General features: G+C 46.5%; 2 protein-coding genes across 4 annotated transcripts; one reads left to right on the forward strand and one right to left on the reverse strand.

Moving 5' to 3' along the window:
• Positions 1 to 8132: 8132 nt before the first annotated feature.
• LOC109759862 (ferric reduction oxidase 2) lies at positions 8133 to 11525 on the reverse strand. Its single transcript, XM_020318701.4, has 7 exons — positions 11106 to 11525; positions 10888 to 11002; positions 10551 to 10724; positions 10204 to 10438; positions 9791 to 10118; positions 8737 to 9714; positions 8133 to 8641 (listed from the first exon to the last, which is right to left on the reverse strand). The coding sequence occupies exons 1-7, from the start codon at positions 11302 to 11304 to the stop codon at positions 8502 to 8504; spliced, it is 2169 nt and encodes a 722-aa protein (XP_020174290.1). The 5' UTR covers positions 11305 to 11525; the 3' UTR covers positions 8133 to 8501.
• A 2576-nt stretch (positions 11526 to 14101) lies between these two features.
• On the forward strand, positions 14102 to 22470 carry LOC109759861 (mechanosensitive ion channel protein 1, mitochondrial). 3 transcript variants are annotated; one of them, XM_020318700.4, is made up of 8 exons: positions 14102 to 14298; positions 16801 to 17565; positions 17978 to 18249; positions 18827 to 18927; positions 19644 to 19751; positions 20705 to 20926; positions 21648 to 21781; positions 21969 to 22470. In XM_020318700.4, the coding sequence occupies exons 2-7, from the start codon at positions 16826 to 16828 to the stop codon at positions 21750 to 21752; spliced, it is 1548 nt and encodes a 515-aa protein (XP_020174289.1). In that variant the 5' UTR covers positions 14102 to 14298; positions 16801 to 16825; the 3' UTR covers positions 21753 to 21781; positions 21969 to 22470. The 3 variants fall into 3 exon arrangements, with proteins under 3 accessions (XP_020174289.1, XP_020174288.1, XP_073365023.1); XM_020318699.4 differs by having other exon boundaries at positions 21990 to 22470; XM_073508922.1 differs by having other exon boundaries at positions 14236 to 14449; positions 21990 to 22470.
• Positions 22471 to 22531: the final 61 nt, after the last annotated feature.

Here is a 22531-nt window from a genome sequence, read left to right on the forward strand (position 1 = left end):
CGGAGTGACAAATCCTAATCTCTAAATACGCCAACCCAACAAGTACCTTCGGAGACACCTGTAGAGCACCTTTATAATCACCCAGTTATGTTGTGACGTTTGGTAGCACACAAAGTGTTCCTCCGGTAAACGGGAGTTGCATAATCTCATAGTCATAGGAACATGTATAAGTCATGAAGAAAGCAATAGCAACATACTAAACGATCAAGTGCTAAGCTAACGGAATGGGTCAAGTCAATCACATCATTCTCCTAATGATGTGATCCCGTTAATCAAATGACAACTTATGTCTATGGTTAGGAAACATAACCATCTTTAATTAACGAGCTAGTCAAGTAGAGGCATACTAGTGACACTCTGTTTGTCTATGTATTCACACATGTATTATGTTTCCGGTTAATACAATTCTGGCATGAATAATAAACATTTATCATGAAATAAGGAAATAAATAATAACTTTATTATTGCCTCTAGGGCATATTTCCTTCAGTCTCCCATTTGCACTAGAGTCAATAATCTAGTTCACATCGCCATGTGATTTAACATCAATAGTTCACATCTTCATGTGGTTAACACCCATAGTTCACATCGATCTGTGACCAACACCCAAAGGGTTTACTAGAGTCAATAATCTAGTTTACATCACTATGTGATTAACACCCAAAGAGTACTAAGGTGTGATCATGTTTTGCTTATGAGAGAAGTTTAGTCAACGGGTCTGCCACATTCAGATCCGTATGTATTTTGCAAATTTCTATGTCAACAATGCTCTGCACGGAGCTACTCTAGCTAATTGCTCCCACTTTCAATATGTATCCAGATTGAGACTTAGAGTCATCTGGATCAGTGTCAAAATTTGCATCGACGTAACCCTTTACAACGAACCTTTTTGTCACCTCCATAATCGAGAAACATATCCTTATTCCACTAAGGATAATTTTGACCGCTGTCCCGTGATCTACTCCTAGATCACTATTGTACTCCCTTGCCAAAAACAGTGTAGGGTATACAATAGATCTGGTACACAGCATGGCATACTATATAGAACCTATGGCCAAAGCATAGGGAATGACTTTCATTCTCTTTCTATCTTCTGCCGTGGTCGGGCTTTCAGTCTTACTCAATTTCACACCTTGTAACACAGGCAAGAACTCTTTCTTTGACTGTTCCATTTTGAACTACTTCAAAATCTTGTCAAGGTATGTACTCATTGAAAAACTTATCAAGCGTCTTGATCTATCTCTATAGATCTTGATGCTCAATATGTAAGCAGCTTCACCAAGGTCTTTCTTTGAAAAACTCCTTTCAAACACTCCTTTATGCTTTGCAGAATAATTCTACATTATTTCCGATCAACAATATGTCATTCACATATACTTATCAGAAATGTTGTAGTGCTCCCACTCACTTTCTTGTAAATACAGGCTTCATCGCAAGTCTGTATAAAACTATATGTTTTGATCAACTTATCAAAGCGTATATTCCAACTCCGAGATGCTTGCACCAGTCCATAGATGGATCGCTGGAGCTTGCATATTTTGTTAACACCTTTAGGATCGACAAAAACTTTCTGGTTGCATCATATACAACTCTTCTTTAATAAATCCATTAAGGAATGCAGTTTTCTTTATCCATTTGCCAGATTTCATAAAATGCGGCAATTGCTAACATGATTCGGACAGACTTAAGCATAGATACGAGTGAGAAACTCTCATCGTAGTCAACACCTTGAACTTGTCGAAAACCTTTTGCGATAATTCTAGCTTTGTAGATAGTAACACTACTATCAGCGTCCGTCTTCCTCTTGAAGATCCATTTATTTTCTATGGCTTGCCGATCATCGAGCAAGTCAACCAAAGTCCATACTTTATTCTTATACATGGATCCTATCTCAGATTTCATGGCCTCAAACCATTTTGCAGAATCTGGGCTCATCATCGCTTCCTCATAGTTCGTAGGTTCGTCATGGTCAAGTAACATGACCTCCAGAACAGGATTACTGTACCACTCTGGTGCGGATCTCACTCTGGTTTACCTACGAGGTTCGGTACTAACTTGATCTGAAGTTATATGATCATCATCATTAGCTTCCTCACTAATTGGTGTAGTAGTCACAGGAACAGATTTCTGCGATGAACTACTTTCCAATAAGGGAGCAGGTACAGTTACCTCATCAAGTTCTACTTTCCTCCCACTCACTTCTTTCGAGAGAAACTCCTTCTCTAGAAAGGATCCATTCTTAGCAACGAATGTCTTGCCTTCGGATCTGTGATAGAAGGTGTACCCAATTATCTCCTTTGGGTATCCTATGAAGACGCACTTCTCCGACTTGGGTTTGAGCTTATCAAGATGAAACTTTTTCACATAAGCATCGCAACTCCAAACTTTAAGAAACGACAGCTTAGGTTTCTTGCTAAACCACAGTTCATACGGTGTCGTCTCAACGGATTTAGATGGTGCCCTTTTTAAATGTGAATGCAGCTATCTCTAATGCATAACCCCAAAATGATAGTGGTAAATCGGTAAGAGACATCATAGATCGCACCATATCTAGTAAAGTACGAATACGACGTTCGGACACACCATTACGCTGTGGTGTTCCAGGTGGCATGAGTTTGTGAAACTATTCCACATTGTTTTAATTGAAGACCAAACTCGTAACTCAAATATTCTCCACGATCAGATCGTAGAAACTTTATTTTCTTGTTACGATGATTTTCCGCTTCACTCTGAAATTATATGAACTTTTCAAATATTTCAGACTTTATGTTTCATCAAGTAGATATACCCATATCTGCTCAAATCATCTGTGAATGTCAGAAAATAACGATACCTGTCGCAAGCCTCAATATTCATCGGACCACATACAACAGTATGTATGATTTCCAACAAATCTGTTGCTCGCTCCATTGTTCCGGAGAACGGCGTTTTAGTCATCTTGCTCAAGAGGCATGGTTCGCAAGCATCAAGTGATTCGTAATCAAGTGATTCCAAAAGCCCATCAGCATGGAGTTTCTTCATGCACTTTACACCAATATGACTTAAACGGCAGTGCCACAAATAGGTTGCACTATCATTATTAACTTTGCATCTTTTGTCTTCAATATTATGAATATGTGTATTACTATGATCGAGATCCAACGAACCATTTTCATTGGGTGTGTAATCATATAAGGTTTTATTCATGTAAACAGAACAACAATTATTCTCTAACTTAAATGAATAACCGTATTGCAATAAACATGATCAAATCATATTCATGCTCAACGCAAACACCAAATAACAATTATTTAGGTTCAACACTAATCCCGAAAGCATAGGGAGTGTGCGATGATGATCATATCAATCTTGGAACCACTTCCAACACACATCGTCACTTCACCCTTAACTAGTCTCTGTTCATTCTTTAACTCCTGTTTCGAGTTACTATTTTTTAGCAACCGAACAAGTATCAAATACCCAGGGGCTTCTATAAACACTAGTAAGGTACACATCAATAACATGTATATCAAATATAGCTTGTTCACTTTGCCATCCTTCTTATCCGCCAAATACTTGAGGTGTTTCCACTTCTAGTGACCAGTCCCTTTGCAGTAGAAGCACTTAGTCTCAGGCTTAGGTCCAGACTTGGGCTTCTTCACTTGAGCAGCAACTTGCTTGTTGTTCTTCTTGAAGTTCCCCTTCTATCCCTTTGCCCTTTTCTTGAAACTAGTGATCTTGTTAACCATCAACACTTGATGCTCTTTCTTGATTTCTACCTCCGTCGATTTCAGCATCACGAAGAGCTTGGGAATCGTTTCCGTTATCCCTTGCATATTATAGTTCATCACGAAGTTCTACTAACTTGGTGATGGTGACTAGAGAATTCTGTCAATCACTATTTTATCTGGAAGATTAACTCCCACTTGATTCAAGTGATTGTAGTACCCAGACAATCTAAGCACATGCTCACTGCTTGAACTATTCTCCTCCATCTTTTAGCTATAGAACTTGTTGGAGATTTCATATCTCTCAACTCGGGTATTTGCTTGAAATATTAACTTCAACTCCTGGAACATCTCATATGGTCCATGACGTTCAAAACGTTTTTGAAGTCCCGATTCTAAGCCGTTAAGCATGGTGCACTAAACTATCAAGTAGTCATCATATTGAGCTAGCCAGACGTTCATAACGTCTGCATCTGCTCCTGCAATAGGTCTGTCACCTAGCGGTGCATCAAGGACATAATTCTTCTGTGCAGCAATGAGGATAATCCTCAGATCACGAATCCAATCCGTATCATTGCTACTAACATCTTTCAACTTAGTTTTCTCTAGGAACAAATCAAAAATAAAACAGGGGAGCTAAATGCGAGCAATTGATCTACAACATAGATATGATAATACTACCAGGACTAAGTTCATGATAAATTAAAGTTCAATTAATCATATTACTTAAGAACTCCCACTTAGATAGACATCCCTCTAATCATCTAAGTGATCACGTGATCCAAATCAACTAAACCATAACCGATCATCACGTGAAATGGAGTAGTTTTCAATGGTGAACATCACTATGTTGATCATATCTACTATATGATTCACGCTCGACCTTTCGGTCTCAGTGTTCCGAGGCCATATCTGCATATGCTAGGCTCGTCAAGTTTAACCTGAGTATTCTGCGTGTGCAAAACTGGCTTGCACCCGTTGTAGATGGACGTAGAGCTTATCACACCCGATCATCACGTGGTGTCTGGGCACGACGAACTTTGGCAACGGTGCGTACTCAGGGAGAACACTTTTATCTTGAAATGTAGTGAGAGATCATCTTATAAAGCTATCGTCGAACTAAGCAAAAATAAGATGTATAAAAGATAAACATCACATGCAATCAAAATATGTGACATGATATGGCCATGATCATCTTGCGCCTTTGATCTCCATCTCCAAAGTACCGTCATGATCTCTATCGTCACCGGCATGACACCATGATCTCCATCATCTTGATCTATATCAATGTGTCGTTACATGGTCGTCTCGCCAACTATTGCTCTTGCAACTATTGCTATCGCACAGCGATAAAGTAAAGCAATTATTTGGCGCTTGCATCTTATGCAATAAAGAGACAACCATAAGGCTTCTGCCAGTTGCTAATAACTTCAACAAAACATGATCATCTCATACAACAACTTATATCTCATCACGTCTTGACCATATCACATCACAACATGCCCGGCAAAAACAAGTTAGACGTCCTCTACTTTGTTGTTGCAAGTTTTACGTGGCTGCTATGGGCTGAGCAAGAACCGTTCTTAACTACGCATCACAACCACAACGATAGTTTGTCAAGTTAGTGCTGTTTTAACCTTCTCAAGGACCGGGCGTAGCCACACTCGGTTCAACTAAAGTTGGAGAAACTGACACCCGCTAGTCACCTGTGTGCATAGCACGGCGGTAAAACCAGTCTCGCGTAAGCGTAAGCGTACGCGTGATGTCGGTCCGGGCCGCTTCATCCAACAATACCGCCGAACCAAAGTATGACATGCTGGTAAGCAGTATGACTTGTATCGCCCACAACTCACTTGTGTTCTACTCGTGCATATAACATCTACGCATAAACCTGGCTCGGATGCCACTGTTGGGGAACGTAGTAATTTCAAAAAAATTCCTACGCACACGCAAGATCATGGTGATGCATAGCAACGAGAGGGGAGAGTGTTGTCCACGTACCCTCGTAGACCGAAAGCCGAAGCGTTAGCACAACGCGGTTGATGTAGTCGTACGTCTTCACGATCCGACCGATCAAGTACCGAACGCACGGCACCTCCGAGTTCAGCACACGTTCAGCCCGATGACGTCCCTCGAACTCCGATCCAGTCGAGTGTTGAGGGAGAGTTTCGTCAGCACGACGGCGTGATGACGATAATGATGTTCTACCGATGCAAGGCTTCGCCTAAGCACCACTACAGTATTATCGAGGTGGACTATGGTGGAGGGGGGACACCGCACACGGCTAAAAGATCAAACGATCAATTGTTGTGTCTCTAGGGTGCCCCCTGCCCCCGTATATAAAGGAGCAAGGGGGGAGGTGCGGCCGGCCAGGAGGAGGCGCGCCAGGAGGAGTTCTACTCCCACCGGGAGTAGGACTCCCTCCCTTCCTTGTTGGAATAGGAGAAGGGGGGAAAGAAGTGGAGGAGAAGAAGGAAAGGGGGGCCGCCCCCCTCTCCTTGTCCTATTCGGACTAGGGGGGAGGGGCGCGCGGCCCTTGCCCTGGCAGCCTCTCCTCTTCTCCACTAAGGCCCACTATGGCCCATTAACCCCCCCGGGGGGTTCCGGTAACCCCTCGGTACTCCGGTAAAATCCCGATTTCACCCGGAACACTTCTGATATCCAAATATAGGCTTCCAATCTATCAATCTTCATGTCTCGACCATTTCGAGACTCCTCGTCATGTCCGTGATCATATCCGGGACTCCGAACAACCTTCGGTACATCAAATCACATAAACTCATAATACAATCGTCATCGAACTTTAAGCGTGCGGACCCTACAGGTTCGAGAACTATGTAGACATGACCGAGACACATCTCCGGTCAATAACCAATAGCGGAACCTGGATGCTCATATTGGCTCCCACATATTCTACGAAGATCTTTATCGGTCAAACCGCATAACAACATGCGTTGTTCCCTTTATCATCGGTATGTTACTTGCCCGAGATTCGATCGTCGGTATCTCAATACCTAGTTCAATCTCGTTACCTGCAAGTCTCTTTACTCGTTCCGTAATACATCATCCCGCAACTAACTCATTAGTTACAATGCTTGCAAGGCTTTATAGTGATGTGCATTACTGAGTGGGCCCAGAGATACCTCTTCGACTATCGGAGTGACAAATCCTAATCTCGAAATACGCCAACCCAACAAGTACCTTCGGAGACACCTGTAGAGCATATTTATAATCGCCCAGTTACGTTGTGACGTTTGGTAGCACACAAAGTGTTCCTCTGGTAAACGGGAGTTGCATAATCTCATAGTCATAGGAACATGTATAAGTCATGAAGAAAGCAATAGCAACATACTAAACGATCAAGTGCTAAGCTAACGGAATGGGTCAAGACAATCACATCATTCTCCTAATGATGTGATCCCGTTATCAAATGACAACTCATGTCTATGGTTAGGAAACATAACCATCTTTAATTAACGAGCTAGTCAAGTAGAGGCATACTAGTGACACTCTGTTTGTCTATGTATTCACACATGTATTATGTTTCCGGTTAATATAATTCTAGCATGAATAATAAACATTTATCATGAAATAAGGAAATAAATAATAACTTTATTATTGCCTCTAGGGCATAATTCCTTCGTGTCGTCCTGCCTAAACCTGCTCGTGTGCCCCTCCGCCACTATTCCCTTCGCTCAAGCCAACGCGCGTCATCAGACACCATCGCTGCATCAGGCCACACACGGTGCTTTGAGGGGAGGAAACCATTGTTGTGACGGCAACAACACCGCAGCACCACAATGAGTCACCGCTACTGCCATGGAGCATTGGGAGGTCTTGCGTCGCTACGATGAAGCATCACCGGGCTGTCGGGATCATCATCTGTGCTGCAATGGAACATCGTCGAGCGGTCGAAATATCGCCGGTGCTGCAATGGGGATTTGCAACATCACGTTTGCTGCGAGGAGTCGCCGAGCACCACCAGGCTGCGCGGTGCTGCGATGGAGTTGCAATGGAGCATCACCGGTGCTGTCAGGGCTGCGACGGAGCTACGATGGAGCATCCTTATGCCGCCGGTGCTACAACGGAGAGCTGCTGCAACCGGCGCTCCGACGAACAGGGCACTGCCGCTGGCTGGGGTAGTTGTTGTGTTGCGATGGAGGGTTGTTCGGCGCTCCGACGGACAGGTGTTGTGATGACTCCAGTTTGTGGGCGCTGCGACAACTTCCAGTTTGTGGGAGCATAATACTGGAGGGTCGGAGATCGGGGATCCTACAGCCTACGAGGCGGCTTAAATTCATCTATTATCAATCGGATGATTCCTAGCCGCCGGTTTTTTTATCAACTTTGTAAAAGGATTTCTTCGTCATCTTGTATCAATTCAATCGTTTGTTTCTTATTAACTTAAAGCAGGGTGAAAGCATGTTTCGAGCTAAGAAACGGTGATAGTCTTAGAAACGAGAGAATAATAGGTACACAACATTTACCCGCAAACAAGAAAAAAAACCTACACAACAGACTACGGTGATGTATGAACTACTGCCCCCGTCCCAAAATAAGTGTCTCAACCTTAGTACAACTTTGTACTAACCCGCAAACAAGAAAAAAAAATCTACACAACAGACTACGGTGATGTACGAACTACTGTCCCGTCCCAAAATAAGTGTCTCAACCTTAGTACCACTTTGTACTAAAGTTAGTACAAAGTTGAGACACTTATTTTGGGACGGAGGGAGTAGTAGAAAGTAGAACCGAAGCCTCTTCCCCTTGAGCTAGATGCTCGGAATTGGTTGTTCACCAGGTGAAGCTTATAGACTGGAAATGCAGGTTGCTCGCCAGCCCAGACGAGCAGATAGTCGCGACCTCCTCAAGCATCCCCGACGGACCGCTGGCCATCACCCCAACGTTTTCGTCGTGAACCCCCAGCAGCATCTCTGCACAATTCAATTCGACCATTTTTCTCACAACTTGGCAGAGAAACAAAACCAAATGTACGTCTGAAAAATGAAATGTGCGCGGTAGAGCTTACTCTTGAGATCGGGACGGTGACCGAAGTGCACATTGGTTGCCTGCGCAAGAGGCTGCGCAGGCATGCTCTCCAGCTCCCTCTCCACGCCGCCTCCACCAGCCCAGTGGAGCAACGACACCGGCGACATCGGCCTGTCCACGCTCTTTATCTTCTTGGCCTCCCTGGCGCTCCCCCGCTTACTCCACAGGAACGCCGCACCGGTGACGGCGGCGACGCTGACGCCGAGGAACAGCAGGTTCAGCATCGTTCTGGCCGCCCACGGGTACACGTGGTTGCTGTCTCGGTCAACCGGGTAGATGTAGAACCGCTGCAGCACGGCGACGAGCAGGAGGAACGCGGCGAACGACGAGGATACGACGGCGCCGAGCCAGAGCCAGCCGTTGGTTCCCAGCGCCGGGGAGACGGGCGCGTCCGACGGCCACGGCTTGAACCAGACCGGTTGACAAGGCCGCTTGTGCGGGTCGTTGCCGGTGCGGGGCTCGCTCTCGCTCGTCACGAAGGCCTCGATGCGCAGGTCGAGGCTGGGGGCGCCGTTGAGGCCGCCGGAGGCCGGGACGAGGAGGTCCAGCATGTCGAGCTCGGCCGACGTCCTGAAGACGCAGACGAGGAGGAGCCTCGGCATGGACGCCGTTTCTGCCATGGCGCTCTGGTAAACCAGCTCGCGGATGATGGAGATGAACGGCGTGATGCCGATGCCGCCGCTGATCATTACCAGCGAGTCGTGGCCCAAGAAGGGCGTGACCCCGGCAGCCGGGCTGTACGGCCCCTCGACCGAGACGCCGAGGTGGCCACCGGACGGGGGCAGAGACGAGACCGTCTCGTACAGCTTCTGCGTCCACCCGCCTCTGTTCTTGATGACGACGCTGAGCGTGTCCGGCTCGAGGCTGCTGCTCGACGTCACCGAGAAAGGGTGCCACTGGAGCCGCGAGACGCATGGGACGTTGACGAAGAGCGTGCTCGTGGGATTGTGCCTCAAACCTGCAACAAAGTTGTCAGCACATTTTTCCTGTCGTTGCCTCGTAACCCTCCTTGCATGGATATCTACGTTGCTTACAGGGGCTTTTGGCGAAGTTGAGCTCGACGGCCCCGGACGGCAGGAAGCGGGAAGAGACGAGGCGGACACGGGCGCGCGACTGCAGGAAGCGGAGGCACCGGTCGACGGCGAAGAGGAAGACGCCGGGCAGGACGTAGCAGAACACCATTACGCCCATGTGGAGCGCGGAGAAGACGATGAAGGGGATGTAGAGGTGGTGCGCGTAGAAGAAGAGCTCGAACATCCGGCGGCGGATGCGCGGCAGCGCCGTCGCCCACATCGCGAGGCCGCAGAGCAAGGCCAGCTCCCCGGCGACGTTGGAGGCCCTCGTCCTCGCCCATTTCGTCATCTGGGTCACAAGTTGGCCGGGCATACCAAGTTAGTCGTACGCTTAATCTGAATCTTGAAGATGGTTGTGCACCTTAGGGGAGTACCAGGTGGATCTGATCAGTGGATGCCCAGAAAAAGACGTAGCAGAGCCCATGAGCGGTGAAGATGGCCATGGCCGTGTTCCCCAGCCAGACATGGTACTTGATGCCGGCCTCCGACGTGAGGCCGACGAGCGGCAGGAGCGACGAGCCGCGTGCCACGGGCAGGAACAGCAGCGCGCAGCACAAACTCCCGACACTGCCGAGCCGCTTCGCCGCTTTCTCCAGCTCCGCCTGCCACCTGAGAACACCAATTGCACGTTCGTACGTAACCAACGTCAGTTTACAGTTAGTTGTTTCATCATCAGAATTGCAGTTTTGTGTCGATCGGCTGCGCGCGTGTGGTTCCTTACAGTTTCTCGCCTGGCTTGACGCGTAGCTTGGAGAACTCGACGGTGATGTACGCGTAGTAGAACCAGACGAGGAGCGCCATGAACATGAGAAGGATGGCCAGTTCTATGCCCGTCACGATCCCCAGCGGGCCTCTCACCAGCACGGGTCTCCTCCAGGCTGCTGCTATTCTCGTACTAATAATAACATAAGCAAAATCATCAGGAATTTTCTGTCGTTTGTTCCGTGGCTATTAGTATCACGTAGTACATGCGAAATACTTGATGAGATACTACACCGATACATATTAATTGACGCTGCTTTAGTACAACTTCGTAGTCGGAAAAAACTCAAGCATACCTGGTCCGGCGCTGGGTGTCAGGGTCACCCCCCTTCTGCTGCTGCAAATGCAGGTAAACGCACGCAACAACGTACACGAACAGCACCGGGAAGGCGTACACCGTCATCCTAATCCCTGTAATAACAAATTATAAGCCATGATGAACAAAAGAAACGAGTACCTCGTGAAAACCGACATCGGTGCAATTCCGACAGGCCGTGAAGAGTCAGAAGAAAACCTTGTTTCCCGAAGCCGGTGAGCGCCGCAAGCTTCGGCGCCCATGTCGAGCTGTAAGTTCTGGTCGGCAGCATGGCCCACATCATGAGCCACCCCACGAACACGACGGCGGCCAGGAGAAGCACCGCGCGCCTGGCCACCGCCGCCGCCGACGGCGAGGGGACGCACTTCCTGCCTTTGCCAAGAGTACGATCGTCCATCTCGAACTCCCAATCGTATGTAGATAGATGCCTTCCTAAAAGTAGATAGATGCTCGCGGGGCGGAGCAGTAGTGTGTGTGGCGTGCTCGGTGCTCATTCATATCGGGAGATATATATAATTAGAATGGAGATAGTGGCAGGGAATCCACTTCATTATCGCGCCTGAGTATTGCGCTTGGTAATGCATTGATGCCGACTTCCTCTACTCCTTGATTCGCCGTATACATTATTTTTGATTCGCACGTATTTATCATCGTATGCGTACCGCGGCAGCAATGTGCGTATTGTAATCATTTGTCGCGCCTGTGTATATTACTGTCAATCATTTATCGTGCTATATATTGTAATCTAGTGCTATTATTACTACTGTCACGAGTGGCGCCATCGCTAGCTAGATGGTCAACTTGCGTCGTGTTCCGTCGCGTCCGGTCCCCTCTCCGTTAGCCCTTGGTCAACTTGATGATGTCTGCCGTGCGATCGGATGACGCGTGTGGCCGCCTATGAGGCGAGGTGCACTACACCGAACACCCACGGAGCCGGGAGGTGGTATGTGTGACGGAATCTCGCCGCGCTCGCCGGCTAATCAGCGACGAGGACCCGGCAAGGGCGGTGGTGGCGCCACTGTACGGCGAGCCCGAAAAGATCAAGGACGGGCATCCCGCACTGAGCGCGGTGAAGCCTGAGCGGCCTGCACGATTGGTGGCGCCACTGTACGGCGATCCTGAAAGTACCACGGGCGGCGGTGAAGCATGGCAGCCTGCGCGCGTGGCGGCGCTGGCCTCGCACGCGCCGGAACGTGCCGCGCCGCCCGTCTCACGACGCCGAGCGTGCCACGCTGGTCTCAGCCGCGCGGTGCTGGCGGGCAAGGTGGAATGCACGGGCCTAATTTCCTTTTTTTTTAGCTATGCTGGGCCTAATTTCTAACAGTACTTGCTACCCATAGAGGCCCAGTGAGGACACTTCCCCGCTTGGGCTTCACGGGTTGCTCGAAGAGAAAAGCTGGGCTTCGCGATCCAGAAGGCCAGATCTAAAGAGAAAAAAACCACTAAAAAAAAGATCCCTCGGAGAAAAGAAAAAAAGGAAAAGGGAGGGAACATCTGAGCACGCAGAGTTAATTGCACAGAAGTACCACAATTGGGGTATCACATGCAGATTGGTATCACGATTGCTAATTTTTGCGTGTCAGTACCAACATTGCTCTAGATTTTTGCAAATAGATCTAAACTGCGTATAAACACGTATTGACGGTGTATCTGACTAGCGGGGCCCGCCCGTCATGTGCCGACGTGGCATGTTTTTTGCAGAAAACCCCCGCCCTCGCCCTCGCCCTCGCCCTCTCGCTCCACGCCCGCCTCGCCGCCCTCTCCCTCCGCGCCCGCCTCCATCTCCACCCCCGCGCGCTCCACGAGGAGTCGGAGGAGCCCCTGCTCCCCAAGCCAGCCCGCGGGAGGGGGTTCCGCCACAGGCTCGCGCTCGGGGCCTCCTCGGCGCTCGCCGCCGCGTCCCTCGTGCTGCTCGCGCTCGCCTTCCTGCTCCTCCCCGCGAGCTGGGAGGGCGAGGACGGGAGCTCTTGGGCCGCGGTCCAGCGCGCCTTCCTCGCAGCGCAGCTCCTCGCGCACCTCGCCGCCGCGGGGACCGTCGCGGCGGAGAAGGCGGGGGCCGCCCCGGCGCGCGCCCACCCGCCGCACCTCCGCGCCTTCTGGCTCGGCGCGGCCCTGCTCGTCGCGCTCTTCACCGGCTCCGCGGCCGCGCGCTTCGTCGTAGGTGAGCCCGTCCTCCCCGACGACCCCATCGCGTTCGCCGGGCTTGTCCTCTCGCTTCCTCTCGCCGGGCTTGTGAGCAAATCCACGCACGCATCAGAGAAACTACCGTGGCATACTCCTATCCTGCTCCTAGTAGAGTGTGGAGAGAGGGGTGAGTGACATGGGCACCGCACTTGGAAATCGTTGTTGACGATCGTGCCGACGGTGCAGAAAGCGGTGGCGAAGAAGCCCATCACCAGCTGCATCTCCATCACCAGCGCGTACGTCACCACGCGCCCGCGGCCCGCGGCCCGCTTGTAGGTCAGCTCGATCAGCGGCGGCACCAGCCCGTACAGCGCCGCGGCGGCCAGGGTCAGCAGGAACCCCAGCCAGTACTGCCCCTTGCTCACCCCGGCGGGGCGGTCCGAGGACACGTGCAGCCCCAGCACCACGGCGCCCACGGTGAGCAGCGCCACCGCGTTCACCGACAGCGCCGTCAGCCGCTGCCGCACGATCAGGAACGCGAAGAAGACGGTGAAGGCCAGCTGCGTGGAGATGAGGATCGCGGAGGTGGACACGGGCACGAACGACAGCCCGTACACGTACAGGAAGTCGTCGGCGCCGGTCGCCAGCCCGAGCCCCGCGGCGGCGAGCAGTATCCTCGGCGGGGTCAGCACCACCGGCGCGCTGGGGTCGTGCGCGCGCCGGCTGAGGTAGGAGGCCGCCACGGGGAGAGGGCGGCGAGGCAGGCGCGGAGCGAGAGGGTGAGGGCGAGGGCGAGGGCGGGGGTTTTCTGCAAAAAACATGCCACGTCGGCACCTGACGGGCGGGCCCCGCTAGTCAGATACACCGTCAATACGTGTTTATACGCAGTTTAGACCTATTTGCAAAAATCTAGAGCAATGTTGATACTGACACGCAAAAATTAGCAATCGTGATACCAATCTGCATGTGATGCCCCAATTGTGATACTTCTGTGCAATTAACTCGAGCACGCACCGCACGACGCGGGGGTGGGGCAGGGAGGAGACCCCACCAGCAGCCTCTCCACGACATCGCCTGTTTCCTGTCCCGCAAGAAAGGCAAGCAGAGAGCAAGGAAAATAAACCAGCGCAGCCTCCGTCGCCGTCGAGGCCTCACGCTTCACACCCCCCACCCCACGCGGCCGCGCCCCTCCGGGCCAGGTGTTGAAGCGCCGCGGGGACGAGGCAGGAGGGCCGCCGGCTCCCGGACCCCTCCGCCTCTCCGAAGCGTAAGCCCTACCACTACCACCCTCCCCTCTTCGAATCACTGCCGCGGCTGAACCACCCCTTTCCTCGATGCGGGTTCTTATCGCTTCCAGATGGCGCGGCCGACAGTTGTAGTCAGAGCCTTCCCCGTGCGCCGCGGGCTCCGTTTCCGGCGTGCGTTTTGATGCGAGTATTTTTTGTTTGTTACTGATGCTCTTCCGCTGGTTCCGTGTCGCCCGATTCGAGGGTTTATGCAAATGTAGCATCCGGGATTCGCCTAGTTCGTTCGTTCGATTCTGATGGGAGACCCGAATTCCCCCCTCTGATTAGTCTGATTTGACTGTACCGACGAATTATAGTCGCTGTGATTTGGAAATTTTGGGTGCTTGTTGCGTAGTCGCTCAGCAAGGATCACTTGCGTGGTCGCTCTGCAATGTGGTTTTTGCCGTGGCTCTTTAGAAGAATTTGCCCCATCATTTGGTGCAAACGGGGTTTGCTGTTACGGTCGAGACATAGAGATGGATAGCGTGGTTTTCAGTTAGAGAAACAGTGATGAGTGTATTTTGTCATGTGCGTGTTGATACTTAGTTGTTTCATACACATTGTTTCTCTGCTGGTCAAGTTCAAGTGAGAGTTGTGTTATGGTTTATCCTCATTCCGTTTAGTCATCATTACCATTTCTGTTGCTCTAATTATGTTTCCAGCTGTTTGATGCGAGCTTTTGTTTGTAACTGCTGCTCTTCTGCCGGTTCGATTTGGTGTTGTCTTGTGGGTTTATGCAAATATAAGATTTGGGTCGAGTAAATTGTTGGTTTATTCCGATTCTAACTGGAGGCCTGAATTTTCCCGCTGATTAACCTGATTTTGGTTGTGCTGATGAATTATTGTTCCTGTGATTGGGAAATTTGGAGTGCTTATCAACACAAGCTATGGTAAGGATTGCTTGAGTGGTCGCTCTGCACTGTATTTTTTTATGTTTGCTCCTTATAAGATTTGGCACACCCTTTTGATGCAAATCACGGAGTTTGCTGTCATTTTTTGAGACGCACATATGCAAGAGCATGGTTAACAGCTAGAGAAGCAGCTGACGGCTATCCTTTTATCTTTTGATATTTGAATACCTATGATTTGCCGAGCTCTTTGGCACCATGGAGTTGAAGTTCTCATGATTGAGAATTTTTCGGATTTAGCATCCAGAGTTACTTTCTGGTCCTATAAGCTTAATAAAGTTTCAGATTCTATATGTTGATAACCAGTAGTTTCATACATCGTTGATTATAGTCATCATTAATAGTGTTTGGTATAGTCTTGTTTTCTGCTTTGGTTTTGTTTATTTTTTGTTACTGATGCTCTTCCGCTGGTTCGGTGTCGCCCGATTCGAGGGCTTATGCAAATGTAGCATCCGGGATTCAAGTAAGGATTGTTGATGCCTAGTTCGTTCGTTCGATTCTGATGGGAGGCCCGAATTTCCGCCTCTGATTAATCTGATTTGACTGTACCGACGAATTATAGTCGCTGTGATTTGGAAATTTTGGGTGCTTCTTGATACAACCTACTGCAAGGATCACTTGCGTGGTCGCTCTGCAATGTAGTTTTTGCCGCGGCTAAGATTTAGCCCAATCATATGGCGCAAACAGAGTTTGCTGTTACGTTTGAGACATAGTGATAGAGAGCGTGGTTTTCAGTTAGAGAAACAGTGATGGGTATACTTTTGTCATGTGCGTGTTGATAATTAGTAATTTCATACACATTGTTTCTCTGCCGGTCAAGTTCGAGTGAGAGTTGTGTAATTAGTGGTTTATCCTCATTCCTTTTAGTCATCATTCCCATTTCTGTTGCTTGAATTATGTTTCCAGCTGTTTGATGCGAGCTTTTCTTTGTAACTGCTGCTCTTGGACCGGTTCGATTTGGTGTTGCCTGAAGGGTTTATGCAAATATAGCATCTGGGCCGAGTAAGAATTGTTGGTTTATAGTTTGTTTGTCTGATTCTAACTTGAGACCTGAATTTTCCCGCTGATTAAGCTGATTTTGGTTGTGCCGACGAATTATTGTTGCTGTGATTGGGAAATTTGGCAAGGATCGCTTGAGTGGTCACTTTGCACTGTAATTTTTTTATGTTTGCTCCTTAGAAGGTTTGGCACACCCATTTGATGCAAATCCCGGAGTTTGCTGTTATGGTTTGAGACAACAGCATGGATAACAGTTAGAGAAGCAGCCGACCCTTTATCTTTTGATGTTTGAATACTATAGTTTGCCGAGCTCTTTGGCACCATGAAATTGAAGTTCTCATGATTCAGAATTTTCGGATTTAGCATCCAGAGTTATTTTCTGGTCCTACAAGCTTAATGAAGTTTGATATGGTATATGTTGATAACTAGTAGTTTCATACATTGTTGCTTTGCTGTTGAATTATGGTTTATACTTGGTCATTTAGTCATCGTTAATAGAGTTTGGTAGTAGTCTTGTTTTCTTTTTAGTTATGTTTATATTCTCCAATTTTCATATTAATTGTTTTCATATTTCAGGGCACAGTTTCTTAAGTAGTGCACAATGTCTGGGTGTACAGCAATCTTGCGTCGGTCATCTCAGAATCTTATGGAGTTATCGATTGGGTCCAAATCTCCTGGCGCTTCTTTGAGGGGGTTCAACAGCTGTGCCAGGGGCAAGGTAAAACCAGGCAATTCAATTATTGGGCAGATGAAAGCAATGGATCGTTTTCCTCCAGCCAATGGTGTGTCAAGGGCTATGATGCCCCTTTCTGCTTATATGGGCACTAATTGGTTGAATACTTCAAGGCCCAGTTTTAATGCATTGCCAGGACCGTTAGGTGTTTCCAGCATCCGCCGTGCATACTCATCAGACACTGGAATTAAGCCTGAAGTCCCAATTGTTCCTCCCACTGAAACTGCTGAGGTTGGTACTGGAGGAACCACTTGGATGGACATTTTTGAAAATGCTCGCAACTCCACCATCGATGCTACGACTGATGCAGGCAAGAAAGTGAAGGAGATGACTGATGCAGTCACACCCCATGTTCAAAGTTTTCTTGAGGCAAATCCAGATCTAGAAAAGGTAGTTGTTCCACTTGGAGGAACATTATGTGGTACCCTTTTGGCCTGGTTTGTCATGCCTATCATCTTCAAGAGGCTTCATAAGTATGGTTCACAGAACCCGATATCAGCACTTTTGGGGAACTCAGTCAACACTAATGCTTCATATAGCACCAGCCTTTGGAGTGCATTGGAGGATCCTGCAAAATACTTGATCACATTTATGGCATTTTCAGAGATGTGAGTTTCTATTGAACTTACCTTGCACAGCTTTGCCATTGTTATTTAAATATTTTCTTATATGTGTTGCATTTAATCTGGAGTGTCGCCTTTCATTTTGTATCAAAAAATTGATGCAAGTTTATTTGTACTATGGTGGCGTCCGTCTTGTCTCTCTTTTCTGAAGAAAAAAAAAACAAGAGAAGCAGCTGATGCTTTTGAAAAATTCTTAGACTGACCATATTTCTTTAATATTTGAAAGAGAAACTTCCTATCAAAATCAAGGATGCTTGTTGCCTTTTTTTGTTAGTGATACAACAGTACACATTCGTTTATATTCATTAATTGTATGCATGCTTATGCTAAGTTTTAGCCTGATAAAAAGTGGCATATTATGTTCTGAGGATGTTCATGTTTTTTCTTCATTCATCAGGGCTGCAGTGATCGCACCAAGTGTATCACCTTATTTTCCACAAGCTTTGAGGGGTGCATTTGTATTGTCAGTTGTCTGGTTTCTTCATAGGTGGAAAGCAAACTTTATCACTAAAGCTATGGCCAACCAAACTGCCTTAGTTACTGATAGAGCAAGGTTATCAGCTTTTAACCAAGTGTCCTCATTGGGACTGATTGCGCTTGGTGTAATGGGTCTTGCTGAGGCTTGTGGTGTAGCTGTTCAATCAATATTAACTGTTGGTGGTGTGGGAGGTAATGTTCGAAACTGTTTTGAGGAATAATATGTGATATGCCCATATGATAATGCCTTTAGCAATCATTATCTGCACTAAAAAAATCATTTAATAACCAAATGTAGCATGTAAAAGTAAGCGCTAAATAACTATGTGTTCTGTCCTGTGCTTCTTAGACGTGAATAGCTCAGTATCTTCCTTTTTCTCTCTGAAAGAATCTTTTTCTTACATTTTTTTTCATCGAAGCCGCATTTTGTTTCCATGGCCTACCGTGCTGTACAAATTAGTTATCACAAATGAGATGTGGTTGTTTATATATCTTAGAACAATATGACAATAAGGAATGTAGCCGTGTTCGACCTTAAAGTCCTTTCCAATAGCTGCGTAATATGGATCTTCGATAACTCATGTATACTTATGCTATGCATGCTATAATGCAGAAATCTTGTTAGGAAATATTACAGTCTTCAGTAGTCTGTGTAAATACTACAGCATGCACTATTTCTTCTTCCATGTGAGGACTCCTCGTATTTCTAGATTCAGTAGTTAATACTCCAAACAAAAGTAAAATCCTTTTACACTGATGTGCACTGCAGGTGTTGCTACGGCTTTTGCTGCTAGAGATGTCCTGGGCAACGTGTTGAATGGGTTCTCCTTACAATTTTCTAGGCCATTCTCAGTTGGAGAATACATAAAGGTGCCTTATCATATATTTGTATATGTGATTACTGGACATACATTGTTCAAACCATGAGTGTACCATATGTACAACGAAATTTCGTTTACCTGGGACTGCATGTGTAATTGTTTTACTAGTATACATAGATGTTGATATAAATGACAAATGTTTGCCATGTGGTAGGCACTAGTTGGTGCTAGTAAATTGTCAAACCATAACATTTGGTAATATGACCTCATGATTATCAAATGCCCTAGGAGAATAGAAGATGTTCATCTTAAGCTTGGGATATGTGCTTGATCCATGCCCTGAGGAGAAATAGAACTCATCTCTTACAGTGTTAAAGCATTGGATTACGAAAGACGTCTCCAGCAAAGTGATACCAGCTACCGATTCGTGGTAATTGAGAGGTTTTGCGAGAGGAGGAAACAAAGTTGACCCGAGACATGAAAACCCACTTTTATAGTTATGACCACCGTGTTTGTTTTGATGAATAAATACACTGTTCCTAAATAATGATGAATGTGTCAAGTATCTCATGTTACTGTTAGATGTGTCCCTGAGGAGTAAGTGTTTCATCTGTTTATCCTGATGTGAGTCAGATGTTACCTTATTTCTCCTGAAGTTCATGTCTGCAGATAATAATGCATGTTCACAGGCCAATTATTATCTTGTATTGCTTTATAATTGTGTAGCATATATAGACTCCCTAAGTAAAACATTTTCCTTTGTAGGCTGGGTCAATAGAAGGCACGGTACTCGAAATAGGACTTACTTCAACTTCGATGATGAGTCCAGAAAAGCTTCCTTTCACAGTACCCAACTCTTTGTTCTCAAGTCAGGTATCATCACATCTACTGGATACCATATTCTTAAACAACACATATTACGCCTACCATCTTACCTTTTTTTCATTTTGCTGATTATATCCTGTTTTACTTGGTGCAATGTTTTTTTTGCATGTTTCTTTCTTTATCACTGGATGGTGTGATATCACTCGCTATTATAGGCTGAATTTCCTCTAGTTAGCAATTTGTGCTGCAATGTGCTGTCACATGGATTGGTTAAGGCAACTTGAATCAGTATCCACATTTAAATGTATGTATATCAGTATATGGCGCTGGAACCATCTTATGATATTCAACTGCTTGGAATAGTAACACCCTTGATATGTTTACTCACTGCGACAATCTTTAGACACACCATAAAGGCATAAAAAACATCCGAAACACCTAGGAAACATGCAAACAAGAATATGTGGTATCCTCGCACATGTATCACATGTAAGAGCAATTATTTTATGATTAGCTATAGTATACTTTTCAGTTATAGCTCAAGCATGGCAAATTCAGAACTTAACTTCTACAGTAGTTGTCAGTTACACTGCTAAAGCTGACTACTTTCTACTGAAATTTAATTTGTTAGGGTTTTGCTCAGACCACAACATGTGGGGACTTTTCGCACTGAGACTGGATACAGCCTTTTTAAAAGTTCATGATTTGCTTGAGTTGAACTTTGTACATTTAGCCTCATTGCAGTTGTAATGGACACATGAATTTTGGGGATTGAAATCAACTTTGAATGATGCACTTCTTCTGTACGAAGTTTGGAGTAGGAGAAGTTTGCTCAAATGCTTTTGTTCATTTTATTAGTTAAAATCACCCAGAAAGATGACAAATCATAGAAAGATGACAATGCATGTAAAAAATAATGTTGTTTAAATTTCTTTCAATCATAGGATTATCAGTATCAGGGTTGACCTACCTTCTCTCATGGCATTCTTGAAAAATTGCAGATTATAGTGAATAGATCACGAGCTCAGTGGCGGGTAAGTGTGACCAAGATTCCTATAAGACTTGAGGATATTGAGAAGGTTCCTGCTGTAGCAGAGGAGATCAAGGCTATGTTAAGGTCCAACCCAAAAGTTATCTTGGAAACAGATGCTCCTTACTGCTACCTCTCCAGATTGGAAAGTTCATATGGAGAGCTTGTCATAGGGTGCATCCTCCAAAAAATGGTGCGTTCAATTTATTTCGTTCAAAGTTACTCCCTCCGTTCCGATTTACTCGTCGTGGTTTTAGTTCAAATTTAAACTAAAACCACGACGAGTAAATCGGAACGGAGGGAGTATTATGTTGCATTTCAGTAAGGCATTTGTTTGGATGATAAGGTGAAGAAAGTAGTGGCTAATTCTCACAGTAAGCACCAGATAAAAGGTTAAATTGTGATTACCTGGCAACACTTGTTGATTTTACATGCATGTTTCTCTTTGACATGGGTCAGTGGTCGAGAGTAGAAGAAAACATATGACTTGAAATTTTATGTATCCCAGGTCAACTGACGCCTTAGCATAAATTGGTGCTCAATACTTACATTGCATTGCATCATATCAACCTGTTCTGTTGAATCCAACTTGTAAGCTGCTGTTATCTGTTGCTGTTCTGGAGGTGTGCTGCAGCAAGACTAAGAAATGTGATCCAAAATAGTGTCCCATCGAAATGAACATAACATAACACGATTTTCTGTCAGAGTCTGTCCAGCTTAAGTAGTTTGATGTTCTACAGTGATGCAAACATCTCCGAGAGCTATTCATAGTTTGTTATTATCCACAATTCACCGCAAAGGCGTAGCCACATAGAACAATGCTTTTACTGTTCTGTGACCTGCTGTGCTAGTGCAAGTTTAGAATGCTCGTTATCATCCTTTTTGTTTGATATGAATCTCTTAAACACTTTCAGAGAAAAGACGAGTTGATATATGCAGAACAGGACATTCTTCTAGGAGCTGCCAGGATTATCAAGTCACATGGCGTTGAATTTGGAAGCACCACACAGTGCTGCTGATTCTGATGTTTTCTCAAAACTCAAGTAGGGTAAGTCAATATTTGGCTGCGCAGCTTACCTGTAATGTAATGTGAGCTGCTCATTTTCAGTCGGTACTATTCTAAGCAAACATGATTGATTGGGTGAACCATTTTCACCCCATTTCTAGCCTTTAGTAATAGAAGTTTGGCTGCTTATTACAGTTTTGAACAAGTTAGTTTTGTAAAAAAATGACAGGGGGAATTGTATCGATGGCAGGTGAACGTCGTTAGCCTGGAGGAGTACATACGCGGAGGGTTAGAGGAGATTTTGCTTGGTGCGCGTGCGAAGGCAGGGACCTCTTTTGGAACCAAGGTGGGACTTTTGTTGCCTGTCCTCAATTTGGCAAACATACATCATCTGTTGCCGGAGAATCTTGCGTTACATAATTTTGCTACGTGCGCTGATACTGCTTAGCGAGTAGTTTACCACGATTCGTCAGTGCTCAGTCGTGGTAACTTCAAACACATGGAGTGGCATGATCCACCGGAGGTCTGCATCTGGGCCCAGGAGTATCCCGTCTGGCCTTGGAACTCTAAATGCTGGAACGTCGACATGCGTGCAAGTGTTGTTTTGATGCATGACTAGGCGTGATAGACACCTTTGTCCTGAATCGGTGTGTCGGGGACCATGTTGACACGCGTCGTTCGGCTTTTATTTCTAGATCTGGCTACTATAGTCCTATGCATATGCTTGTTAATTTGCTTGTACGGTTGTGGGGTTTGTGGATGTTGTGTTTTTGGATAGTTTTGGCGGGCCGC

This window comes from Aegilops tauschii, chromosome 2, assembly GCF_002575655.3.
Source record: "Aegilops tauschii subsp. strangulata cultivar AL8/78 chromosome 2, Aet v6.0, whole genome shotgun sequence".
In the NCBI taxonomy this organism is placed as follows: domain Eukaryota; kingdom Viridiplantae; phylum Streptophyta; class Magnoliopsida; order Poales; family Poaceae; genus Aegilops; species Aegilops tauschii.

What these genes read in the sequence shown, in the direction of transcription:
- LOC109759862 (XM_020318701.4), bottom strand. Translation starts at nt 11,304, where the DNA reads ATGGACGATCGTACTCTTGGCAAAGGCAGGAAGTGCGTCCCCTCGCCG. An exon ending in GACACCCAGCGCCGGACCAG is followed by an intron (nt 10,725 to 10,887) that starts GTATGCTTGAGT and finishes TGTTATTATTAG; the next exon opens with TACGAGAATAGCAGCAGCCT. An exon ending in CAACTTCGCCAAAAGCCCCT is followed by an intron (nt 9,715 to 9,790) that starts GTAAGCAACGTA and finishes ACTTTGTTGCAG; the next exon opens with GTTTGAGGCACAATCCCACG.
- LOC109759861 (XM_020318700.4), top strand. Translation starts at nt 16,826, where the DNA reads ATGTCTGGGTGTACAGCAATCTTGCGTCGGTCATCTCAGAATCTTATG. An exon ending in TTTATGGCATTTTCAGAGAT is followed by an intron (nt 17,566 to 17,977) that starts GTGAGTTTCTAT and finishes TTCATTCATCAG; the next exon opens with GGCTGCAGTGATCGCACCAA. An exon ending in GGTGCATCCTCCAAAAAATG is followed by an intron (nt 20,927 to 21,647) that starts GTGCGTTCAATT and finishes AAACACTTTCAG; the next exon opens with AGAAAAGACGAGTTGATATA.